The 12,950-nt window shown below is 37.2% G+C and overlaps 1 protein-coding gene across 2 annotated transcripts in view; it reads left to right on the plus strand.

The window, feature by feature from the left end:
• kif14 (kinesin family member 14) overlaps nt 1-12,950 on the plus strand; it is a 116,153-nt gene that overhangs the window by 26,424 nt on the left and 76,779 nt on the right. For both annotated transcript variants that reach the window (XM_072274142.1, XM_072274143.1), the window contains exons 5-11: nt 247-345; nt 1,293-1,345; nt 3,944-3,974; nt 4,118-4,225; nt 5,205-5,321; nt 11,467-11,585; nt 11,881-12,053. In XM_072274142.1, the coding sequence (XP_072130243.1) occupies nt 247-345; nt 1,293-1,345; nt 3,944-3,974; nt 4,118-4,225; nt 5,205-5,321; nt 11,467-11,585; nt 11,881-12,053 (700 nt within the window). The remainder of the gene's footprint in view (nt 1-246; nt 346-1,292; nt 1,346-3,943; nt 3,975-4,117; nt 4,226-5,204; nt 5,322-11,466; nt 11,586-11,880; nt 12,054-12,950) is intronic.

Below are 12,950 nucleotides of genomic sequence, written 5' to 3' on the forward strand. Positions count from 1 at the left end.
CCCAGATACAGTGGATTTGAACAGATTTTTCTCAATAATTAGTCCAGGCATCTGATTACTGGCCAAGAGATGTAACCATTATATAATCCCACTGTCCTGCCTTACTGGCAAAATCAGTTAACATGAGCTGTTTGTGTGTCTAAGTAGATTCTGGAAATACCTTTTATTATATTAAGTTTGGGAATTGTGTTATAGAGGGTGGAAATTGAAAGCTATCCTGCTAACTATATATTTTTTATTTCAAAGGTTGCATACTGCATTGAAATGAGCTACTTTGAAGTCTACAATGAGAAAATTCATGATTTGTTAGTTGGTGGACGTGGAAAAGCAGAAATAAAGCAATCTGTAAGTCTGAAGACAACAGTTCGGTTAGCTAAAGCTCATTCCTGATCAAATTATTTTGTATTTAAAAATTAAACTGTTTACAGCAGTTTAATTTTTAAATACAAAATAATTTGATCAAGAATGAGCTTTAGATTGCTTTTGCTCCCTTGCTGTTTTGATTTTTTAAAAATATACATTATTCCTTAGCTCAGCAGCAACAAGGGTGAGCCTATGTTTTACTGTTGAAGTAAACTGAATGTCTTGCATGTTCAATCTTTTTATTGTCTCTTTTAACCACTATGCTTTCCATAAATTGGGAAATGAAGATGGAGAAAAACAATTGTGCTGATTGAGATTAAACTAGGAAGCATTTACACAATGAAGGAGGTAAAAATTTGGAACCCATTTGCAAACAGTAGTCAGTTGAAATAGTTTTGATTCCTGTTAATTGAAGTTATTGCAAGGATGTGGGGCAAATGCATTGTATTAACCATGATGACTTTAAATAATTTCATAGGTTAGAGGGATAAATGTTCTTTTGTTCCAAAATAGTCACTGATAAACAAGATGAGACATTTAAAAAATTCCTTAAAGTTTTGATTTTGGTCATTTCAGCTAGTGAAACTCGTGAGACAGCATGAAATAATGCCTGTTGGATCGATCTCTTCACGCCAACCCAATGGATCACAAAGCTAGCTGCTGTTCTTTAGCCAACACGCTGCCTGAGATTGGTTCACTTAATGGAAATTATTGATTAAATTTGGAATCCATCTGGTCTGCGTGGCTCATTGGATTAGATAAATCTGAGATTTCAGAAAATTGTTTCCTATTAACATCAGTAAAGATGGGATCTAATTGATTTCCCTGTAGAACTTGACTTCATTTGAAGAGTTAAAAGTGAGATTAATACTTTAGATTGTGCTGTAATATGTTTTTGTTATTTTGTTAAATCTTTTTGTTTTATGCAGCTGCGAGTGAGGGAACATCCAGTCTTTGGACCTTATGTGGCCAATCTCTCTTCGTAAGTCCATTGTTGATACTGAAGGGATTGTATATTGCACTCAAAGATACTTAGTCAAGCATGGTAATGGTAACAAGTTAGGAAAATAAAGGTTTAAAAAATCTGCAATGATAATTAAGAATTTGTCAGCAGGGGATAGAGTGAAAAATCATCCTGAAATCTTAGAATCAGAGACCGTTTAAAGAGACCCTTCAGTCCAGTGAATCTACGCCAGCTATAAAACACCTATTTACACTCATCCTACATTGATCCTGATTTTTATTCTTTCCACATTTCCATTGACTCCCTCCAGATTCTACCACTCACTAGGGCCAATTGATCTACCAGCCTTAACATCTTGGGGACATTAGAGGAAAACTTCGAAGTGAAACAGGGAGAATGCACAAACTCCACAGAGACAGCATCCAAACTCAAGATTGGACCTTGGTCACTGGAGTTATGAGGAAGCATCTCCACTAGCTGTACCACTGGTGTCAGCTCTTTCCTTTCCTTTGAAAAGATTTTTTTATCACATCGATTTTGTATTGTGCACTGGTATTGCTCATCAAAGATGAGCTTGAGCCCAGGATATTGCTCATCAAAGATGAGCTTGAGCCTTCATCCTTTCCATTCTTTCATTATTGAGTCTTTTATTGTGTAAAGCATTTAACTGTTTTACCACTGCCAACAGTATATCCCATTGTTGCTCAAAGTTTAAAAGTTAATGGACTGTGATGGATCTGCTTGCAAATATAGCTTAATTTAACATTTGCCAAGCCTAGGGTGCACTGCAGTGTTTCGCTCAGCAAAGTACCAACCACAGCATTTCTCTCCTGCCCAACTGGACTCTGTAGACTTCTACATATTTCCAAGAACTCTAGCTCAGAATTCTGTCTGTTGAACCAACCCATGTTAACCTAATACAAGTGTGACAAACCCATAGAAATCATTCAGGGAAAGAGGATTTTAATTTGCTTTAATTAATAATTTCAACAATTTCAATAATTAATAATTGTGCATTTAACTTATTATTTTAAAAATTTTTGGTAAGTGTATAATTGCATAACTGCAAACATTCAATTTAAGTAATACATTTGACATGCAGATGCCTGGCATTATGCTGTCAATGTTGTTTATCTTCTGTTAAGGCAGTGGCTCACATGTAGAGAGAAGTTAAATGATGCCCTGTGTGTTGCGCTGATGTGATTGGATTTGGGCTCTAATGGAAGACCATATCCTGGGCTCAAGCACTTGTCAAAATCTGGGTTGTGCAAGATCTAGTCCAGGTTTCTTGGTTAAAAGATTTTTCTCTCCCTCCATGTGCTCGCAAGCTTTTGAGTTGAATATTGTGGCCACAAATGCTTTTCAGATTTTGGACAAACGTTTGCTTAACACCAATTGTCTCCAAAGAATAAGTGGAATACAGATGAGGAAAAAGGCTAGATCTGTCTTTCTAATGAAGTAATTCATTTGTAGAGTTAAAGAATTATTGCAGCACACAGACAGAAGCCACTGAGCTCATGCTGCGACTGCACTAGCAATCCAGTTGGTTATATTCCCCAGCTCTTCCCCTTTTGTACTAAGTCCCGCATTTTCTCCTCTCTTTGCAATAGATCAGATTCTGTTTTGTTTTGAAAGCTGCAATTGAGACTGCTTCCACCTTTTTCAGTGGATCCCAGATTATGCCAACTTGCTGCTCAGAATTTATTTTAGCTTCATTCAGCCCTGTTTCTTAGATAGGCTGAAGTATTTGCTTCCACATTAAGCCAGAAGTTCCAAATTGGTGATCCATCCTGACATGGTTTTGAGTTCTCCAACACTGCAGAAGAAGGTCTTCAGCTAATTTGCCTCGCACCATAAGACATGCAGAAATAGTGGATAACAATACAAAACTAGAAGCAGGAATAGAACATTTTGCAACTTGTGCCAGCTCTGCCATTCAGTAAGAGCAGGGCTAATCTTCACCAATCCTTCATTGCTAGGAGTAAATCCTCAAAGCTCTCTACCTAAAAGGACCATGCAGTGTTTCAAGAAAGAGGCTCCCATCAATTACTCAAGGGATGGGAAATAAATTCCAAAAAATCTTTCTGATTTTTAAATAAAATAGTTGCAGTTGATTTATGTCATAACTTTGAATACTTCTGTCATAACATTTCTTAAAGATAATAATCCCAGTTTCTCCATTTACCCATGCAACAGTGCCCAGAAAAATGTTATTGAATCATATTTCTATTCAGCTGAGGTTCTCATGTCCTTTCTATAATGTGGTGGCTAGAATTGGATGCATGCCTAATTGCATTGGAGCCCCTCTTTTAGAGAGAATTGAATTGAGTAAACATTTAATATTCTCTAAATCTAAGGCATGAATAACTCAGGTAGATCAGGAATTTATTTTCCTTAGGAAGAACTAAACTGTGTCCTTTAGACTGTAAAATTGGTGTGCTTATCCATAATAACATAGGAAAAGGAATTCTTATTTTCCTTCACTTATTTAAATTTGCCAACTCATGCTTGTTTTACCATTGCTTGGAAATGAGATTCCAACATTTTGATTTAATTTCCTGAAGGGGACATGTTTTACACTAATGTCAACATTAACATGCAGTATTTTTTCCCTAGGAATGTTGTTACCTCTTACGCAGATGTTCATGTGAGTATTGTATCTGTTATTCCAGGTCTAAAGAAAACGGTCCTCATCTGTATTGCATGAAAGATTGTGTTTTCCTAATTTGTTCTGAATTATAACAACCAGTTATTGAAGGTGCCTTATATTTTAAAATCTTTCTTTATTAGGGATGGCTAGAATTGGGGAACAAACAAAGGGCCACTGCAGCCACAGGCATGAATGAAAAGAGTTCCAGGTCTCACTCAGTCTTCACACTCATCATGACACAGACCAAGGTACATTGTCAGTTCATTTAGATTTATCCAATGTAACTGCATTTTTAAGAAGACTTTTCCAATTATATTTAAGTTATATTTTCATTATTTTTGTAATTGGGTTCACCAGTTTTAGTCTACTTCATGAGTTTAAGGATGTGGGCCAGGGCAGGATTGATAATAACTGTATCCTACTGATCAAAAAGAATGCCTGATGCTGTAGTAGAGTGAACATTGAATTATCTGAAAATAAACAAGATAATAACTAATGGTCCTAGAATTATAATAGATCTTAACTATTAATTGGCACTTTTTGTGTTATATAATCTGAATACTATTTCCCCAGGTATGTTATTTCATGTGTTAATATTTGTGGATTTTGCTATTGAAGCATGGTTTCCATTTTGGAAAAAAGTTATCAAATATTAATGTTTAACCAAATTTGGAAGAAATGGTTTCAGTACAGGTTTAAATGTTATCCAGGTGTAAATGGAGGAGCACAGAGGATCAAAACTTATAAAGTCTTCATTTAGTAATAAATCATAACTTGAAGGGCAAATTTTCCATTTTTTAAATTGTCCAGAATGTGAGTAATTTATCTATTTTTTTGCTGTTCATGAACTGCAGCATTAGAATATGGTTCTTTTTATTTGTTTCGATATGCGCTGTCCATTCTTGCTCCTAGGTGCCGTATCATTCTGAAGCACTCCGGCATACTTCTAGTAAGATGCTTCAAACCTTTGTACATATCCTAATGATTAATTAACATTGACAAAATGAAATGAAATGTATTTTATCTACAGCTGATAACAGGTATTCTTCAGATGTGCAAGTTCAACTAGGACAGATGCATCACAATGAGTAATAAATGGCAACAATCTGATATCTGTGTGTAAATATGAAAGGCCAGTAAACATAATTTCAAAATGAGTGTTTGTAATAAAAAAACTATTCTACCTATTTAGGTATTTTTCAAGTTTTATTTTTTTTCTTCCTGCAGACTGAACTTGTAGATGGGCAGGAACATGAGCATTGTGTAACAAGCAGAGTAAACTTGGTGGATCTTGCAGGAAGTGAACGTTGTTTTACATCTCAGACTAGTGGCGATAGGCTCAAGGTAAACATTTTCTTGTTCTGTTTTCTATAACTGTGGTAAGGTTGTTGCTTGCCTGAACAATTCCCTGTTACCACCATCATTTCTTATAAATTCTGCTCCTACTGTTCTTTCTATTCAGGAGTAACGTTTGTCAGAACTTAAAGCTGTGTCTAGAATTACATTGCTGACACTGGTAATTTGACTCAACCACCCCAAGAGGTGTTAACCGCATGGCTACTTTCCCAAATGCCATTCCATCGAATATCCTTTAAATATCTTTGTTTCAAGATGATCTTATCTAACCTGCAAAATCAACCTGTCCTTTGCTTTAGTCACTACTTTTGTCTAGGGTGTCAGCCCAGGTTTTATGATGGCCACCTTGCCTTGGAATCTGAAGTTGCTGGTGCTATTCCCTTTCCTGAGTCAGGAATACCATAAATTCCGGTGTATAAGCCGAGAATTTGGCCCTAAATTTTGGTCCTAAAATTAGGGAGTCGGCTTATACAGAGGGTGCCAACTTTGGAAAAACGAATACATGGAAGTCAGGTTGTATTTATTGGCTGTTTTTGAGTCAAATTCGTTCCATTGTTGATGCACAAATTCTTTGAATGGTTTGTTTAAACTCACATCTAGTGGCTGGATCACGGACATCAAACCACCGGGGATGACTGCAATGTCCGTATTTTCAGCTTTCAATGCTGCTTTTGTCTCTGTTGTAGCGTGGATGTAATCACCGGAGAGACAGAGTCACTGGTAGATACAAAGCAGCTTCTTTATTCAACACAACAAGGTACAGCTGGCATCTTATGGACGGAGACGCTTTCCACAGAAAGGTCTGTTAGCTCAATGTGGGCTCGATATTTATATGCTAAACACAAAGGCAATCGCTACTTAAAAAGTTATAGACAATGCTTCCTATTGAAGCTACATACAAAATATCACACCATCCTTTCCTTCTGACGCCAACATGTTTGGGTTGGTATCCACAGCCTTTAGGAATGTAAGTTAAGTCTACGATGCATTTATTTGGCATTTCCTGTGCTAACATAGGAGACAATTGATATTTATAATGTATAGATAATACTGTCTTCGAAACTACAGCATCAGGTCAAACTATTGCGAGCATCTGCTATTCACACCCTTTTAGGAAGCGCATTGTCAAACAGTTAAAATAGAAGTCTGGTGTCCAAAGTCATTTAAATGTTTAACAAATCATCTACCCAAAAAACTCACTCTAACAGTCTTACCTGACAAGTGCACTTTGAACATGTCCCAGACAAGTAGTGACTTTTCCTTCCCGAAACCTTCTGAATGTTGATGCCACACCTCTATAACCCACTTCAAGCAACCCGCTTCGTCCATCTAGCAACGTTTTTGTGCGTAAACAGCAACACCCTGCGGGAGTTTTCTGAGCAATCTTTGTTTTTTGTCTCAACACAAGATCACGTCTATTCATAAATTGGATGCACCAACTTTGTGTAGCTTTGAAACTTTCGCTGACCTCACGGTGTTTTTCATCCCATTTCAACGCTTGAACTCGAATCATTTCTCTGGTAATAATGTATCCAGATGATTGCTGGTGATTCACCCACTCTAAAACCTTCTTCCAGTTCTGGCCACTGGCATGTTTTCCCACGGTTTGTACATTTCGTCTTTGGCATTTCCCTCAGCATGTATTCTGCCTTTCTCCACTCTCTCACTTGTTTCTCGTTTACACTGAACTTCTTAGCAGCTGCAGAATTATTTGTTCCTTTAGCAAAATCAACAACCTTCAGCCTGAAGCCAGCATCATATAACCATATAACAATTACAGCACGGAAACAGGCCATCTCGGCCCTTCTAGTCTGTGCCGAGCTCTTACTCTCACCTAGTCCCACCGACCTGCACTCAGCCCATAACCCTCCATTCCTTTCCTGTCCATATAGCTATCCAATTTAACTTTAATCGACAACATCGTACCTGCCTCAACTACTTCTGCTGGAAGCTCATTCCACACAGCTACCACTCTGAGTAAAGAAGATCCCCCTCATGTTACCCCTAAACTTTTGTCCTTTAACTCTGAAGTCATGTCCTCTTGTTTGAATTTTCCCCACTCTCAATGGAAAAAGCCTATCCACGTCAACTCTATCAATCCCCCTCATAATTTTAAACACCTCTATCAAGTCCCCCCTCAACCTTCTACGCTCCAAAGAATATAGACCTAACTTGTTCAACCTTTTCTCTGTAACTTAGGAGATGAAACCCATGCAACATTTTAGTAAACCTCCTCTGTACTCTCTCAATTTTATTGACATCTTTCCTATAATTCGGTGACCAGAACTGTACACAATACTCCAAATTTGGCTGTACTAAAGCCTTATACAATTTCAACATTACATCCCAACTCCTATGCTCAATGCTGTGATTAATAAAGGCCAACATACCAAAAGCTTTCTTCACCACCCTATCCACATGAGATTCCACCTTCAGGGAACTATGCACCATTATTCCTAGATTCCTCTGTTCTACAGCATTCTTCAATGCCCTACCATTTACCATGTATGTCCTATTTTGATTAGTCCTACCAAAATGTAGCACCTCACATTTTTCAGCATTAAACTCCATCTGCCATCTTTCAGCCATCATATCGCATTTGTTTTAATCTTTTGTACATGGTGGTCGCAAATTCAATACTGAGTACACGTACTGATCCCACCACCCTGTGTTATGTTTTAACGAGATTACGATGGGCGCTAAATGGTTTCATGGGGATTACATTCCAGAGGATTCTTTACCATTGGAGACCTAATCCAAAATTTCCCTCCCTGATTTATTTATTAAGAATTCGCTTATAATGCTCTACAATGTGTAGGCCTGTTTTCTTAGCAGGTATTGGTTCACAAAATTTCCAGGTTCCGGATTCAGCAAAGCTGAGTACTGGCATGTGAGATCTTGTGATCTTTTCTGGCTAAATCAAAAATCTCTACAGAAGGGGGTCGGCTTATACAAAGGTAACATGAAAAACTCACTCCTTTAACCTTGAAAATGGGGGGTTGGCTTATACTCCGGATTGGCTTATACATCGGAATATACGGTACAAATGTCTAGGCTGGCATTTTGAAACAGTGCTGAGAGAATGCTTAATGGAGTGAGTATATTTTGTTGAGGTATTAAACCATGACCCTTTCTACTCACTTGGGACATGAAATATTGTATGACATGACTTAAATAAAAGTTGCATATTATTGTTGTTGACCATTATTTCTAAAATCTTTTCTTGCCATTATGCTATTGTGGAATCTGATTGGCAGACAAGTCATACACATATTTCTTATGATAGAATGGTGTCTGCACTTTTTATTGCAAAGAATCCAGAGATCATTTTTGGATAACCTGAAGTCTTGAAAAGTGCAATATAATACCAATGTTTTTTCTTTAGTATTCCACAGCCTTATACCTAAAATAACATATTCCTCTGCTATTTGTCTTAAGCCTCTTTCATTTAACATTATTTGTTCATCACCATTCAGTTTTTGAACATTGCACTGTTCAAATTGCCTTTTGGAGATTACTCATGCCTTTCAATACTCTCTGTTTGCAATGTGACTTGGATTGAAATCTGTGGGTATAAACACATGGCAACATGTCTATTTTTTTTGATTGTTGCCTGTCTGTAACATTTGCTAGTTTTTATTCTATTTGGAGCATTCCTTTTGAGTTGTATTTTTCCCAAAATATCTGCCCCCTCCTAACCAAGAATTGCCACTTGGCCTCATGTTGTCCTAATTGAGAATTGTATTGGCTATCCTTCAGTGTCACTTCAGTGACTTCTGAGAATGACACTTTTCTGAAAGCATTTGTGTTACATGAGTTCCAACGGTTCTTAAAAGGTCACTTTCTAGAAGGCAATGACGGCTAGGTAAAAATGCCTGTGTTACCTATAACTCAATTAATTTTTGTCTTTGCTGGAAACAGTTTTGATGGGAGAACATGGATTGATTTGATCCAAATCATTTTTCTCAATGATTTGAATGGGTGCTTTGAAATCTAGGGAGAGTGTTATTCTGTGAAAGAATGCCAAGATTGGTTCACTTTTGTCGGTGTATTTGTAGGACTTTTAGAGACAACGTTGGTGGTATCTTGACAATGCTTTCGGATGCTTGCTGTGGATAGTCTCTGTCTCAGAAATTTACAGGAAGGCAGGGATCATGAACCATTCCAGGTTTGAAGTCTCAATCTACAAACACTTTTTCTCCAAAAACCAAAGGCTGTGTTGATGAATTGAATATGAAGCTTTTATTTTGAGGTGACTGTTGGAAGTGTCCACAGTGTACTGTTACTCATTGTGGATCTTGCTGGTCACAGGATGTTGTTGTGGAGTGAAACAGAGTGGACCTTTCTTTTGCACGTGCTGACTGCAAGGCCATTTTTTTTGTGTATTCCAGAGAATGAGTCGGTGATGATTTGAAGCTTCACATCTGAATATGTGGATATACAGCCATTGTCTTTGTACTGCACCACTGACAGAAATGCGGTGGTCTTATTCTGGACATGAAAAGATGTATATTAAGCTCCTTCTCATGTCGTTTAGATTAACTTGGCTTCAGAGGCAAAATTATGATTAACGAAATGGAGAAAAGTACCGAACAATTTTGTCGGGAGGTAAACTTGATAAAGATGCTGCAAATTCTTTCTTGATTAATGTCGTCTAAAGCTTTTGTAAGGTCAAAAAAGCCATGTCTGGTAGTTGATGCAGCTCCTTGTATTCCTCTTTGAGTTCATATCTGCTCGGCCACTTGATGGGCAGAGTCCACGTTACCAAAGAGAGGTAGCTATTTTCCTGCTGAGAAAGCAGGTTGAAAAAGACCCTAGTAATGACTCTCTCTGTGGCATGCATGTTTTTGCTTCAGTCAAATTGTCTCCTTTCTCAAATGCTGGCTGTAATTGCTGGTTCTGAATTACCATGATTTGTACCTTTTTCAGATGGAGGAAACAAAGTTGTACATCTGTGACTGAAGTTCTTTTCCAAATTTTAGATCTTCAATTCCAAAGTTCTTATTGATTATTTTTGTTTGTACAGTATGTGGACTTTTCAAGTTGTTGGTCAGGGTGAATAAGATGATTTGCTGTGGAATGGTGACAGTGTGTTCATGTCAGAGGCAGAGTCAGAGTTGATGCTGTTTTTCTGCATATTCCTTCCAGTGAATGCTGAGGGGCTGTTTGTTCTTTATATACTCATCTTTGTTTTTGGTTCTCAGTTGGTAGGATCCTTGGATCCTTTTTAGTGCTTGTTGTGGAAGCTTTTTGATTTGCTGATCCTCCTGCCTCATCTGTTTCTTTTTGATTGTTTTCCTGTTGGATGTCAGTCTTCAGGTACCAATAGAAGTGTTTCTTTTCAGAAACAACATGATAGAGTTTGTAATCTTGGAACCTTGGATTTTGGTTAATTGATTCCTACTTATGGTAAATCTTGTAAAACTAGTTCTAATGTTTACTAATGGAAAGGTCAAGAATCTGTACACAGATCTAATTATGGTGGACTCAGCAATCTAAGCCCTTTGGATACTTTGCCACTTCTTGTTTATGAGTCATCAGGCTATATGTGAGTTGCTGTTTTGAAAGAGCTATGCTGATGGGGGTCCTTGAGACGTTTCAGTGCTGATTTTCTTGTGGCAATCTTGCTATTACCTTGGTTGTTTGAGTCCATGCTGATGGAGATAACTGAACAAGTATATTGTGGTCTTTCCAATAGCTATCTGTACTGTCATAGCACTGGTGATACAATTCCCCTGTGATCTCTCACCTGGATCAGCTGTATTGCCACAAAGTATTGAATTTGTCTTTCTTGTGAAATGTTCTCCTATTTCTTTAATTTCGCTAGATCTGATCCATTTATTCATACATATATTCTCTTTCTCCCACCTTCCTGAGTTGAGGCAGGTACAATAGGTACATGAATAACAAAGGTGTAGAAGATCAAACATGGGCGAGTAAAATCTGCTTGGGTGGCCATTTGTTTGGCTTGGATCAGTTGTGGTGAGGGGCCTATTTTTTTTTTTTGCTATAGGTCTCTGGCATGATGACCCCTGCCAGAGGGAAAAGTGCAATTTTCTGATGCTTTGCATCTGACGCTTAGACCATTTAGCCCTTCAGTGTGAAAAAAACAAAAATCTCATCTTTATTACAGGAGGGTGTGAGCATAAATAAGTCTCTCTTCACACTGGGAAAGGTTATTTCGGCACTTTCGGAACACTTTCAGTCTAAGAAGAAAGTTTTTATCCCTTATCGGGAATCTGTTCTAACATGGTGAGTATAAATCATAGTATATTACTGACAATGAATATTGAAGGCATTTTTGTGGCCCATAGCATTTAATTTTTTGGTTTTATTGATATGATTTTAATCTTGGAAATTGATTTTTTTTTGTAAAAGGGTGAATTCTTTGTTTAAAATGGTGAAAAGAAGATGCATTATAAACTAGCATTGAAGTGATTATTGAAGATTGTGCATGGCAATATTTTACCATTCTCTGTAGCTAGTATTTTCTATATGTGTTTTCATTTGGGATACTAATTTTCTTTATGACCTTAATATGCTGCAGGTTACTGAAGGACAGTCTTGGTGGCAATTCAAAAACAGCTATGATAGCTACTATCAGCCCTTCTGCCTCTAATGTGGAGGAAACTCTAAGTACACTTCGATATGCCAAGCAAGCTCGTCAAATTATCAATGTTGCAAAAGTGAACGAGGACTCAAGTGCAAAATTAATTAGAGGTTAGCTGATGTTTCTTATTCAAATGAACTTGTACAGTATGTGCTTTGCTTTCCAATCTATTAATGTTTAACTTTTTAAAATTGATATGAGCTTGTTATTAAAAATGCAGTTCAAAATCTTTGAAAAATTAACTTAGTAACTTTGGCAACAACCAATCTGCTGGAGCAACTCAGGATCAAACAACATCCATAGGAGGAAAGGAATTATTCATGTTTCTGGTCGAAACCCTGTATTATGACCAATATTCTAGCCCATTCTCAAATATAAAACTTAGGAGGAGGGTGAATGCACTGTAACTTCATTTTTATATACAACTTTAAGTCATTGGCCATTAGAATTTAACACTATAAATTCTCTTCCCGAGCTTGTGTTGCAGTTTAAAATATACACTGCTTTTCACATTAGTGTGTACTTGGGAGCTGTGTATTACGCTTGATGCCACTTGCTAATCACAATAATAGAACATGGAAAAATACAGCGCAGATCAGCTCCTTTGGCCCTCAATTTTATGTAACCTTACTGTAGGATCAATCGGACCAAGGGCAGTAAGGTTGTTTAAGCCTGAATGCTACTCTGTGGAATTTAACATTTGCATGTTTTGTTTAACCTACAATATGGAAAGGAGAGAAGATAGTTAACTTCAATCTGAAATAAAAATTGATTGTGAAAATTGCTTGCAGCAATTGAAATTGACTTTGAACCCACTTTTTAAACAGTGTCGTTTCACAAGCTTGCAGTTTGATGAGAGCTTTACTCGATATGAAGGGAAACAGTCAACCCCTCAACTGTCCAGCAAGTGGAGCTGTGTGTTTGTTTTTGTTTGTATCATTTTGTTGGATATGTCATGATTTACTTCACGAAAGTTTAAGTGAAATTTATTATTGTATTTATTTCTA

This window comes from Mobula birostris, chromosome 12, assembly GCF_030028105.1.
Source record: "Mobula birostris isolate sMobBir1 chromosome 12, sMobBir1.hap1, whole genome shotgun sequence".
Taxonomy (NCBI): domain Eukaryota; kingdom Metazoa; phylum Chordata; class Chondrichthyes; order Myliobatiformes; family Myliobatidae; genus Mobula; species Mobula birostris.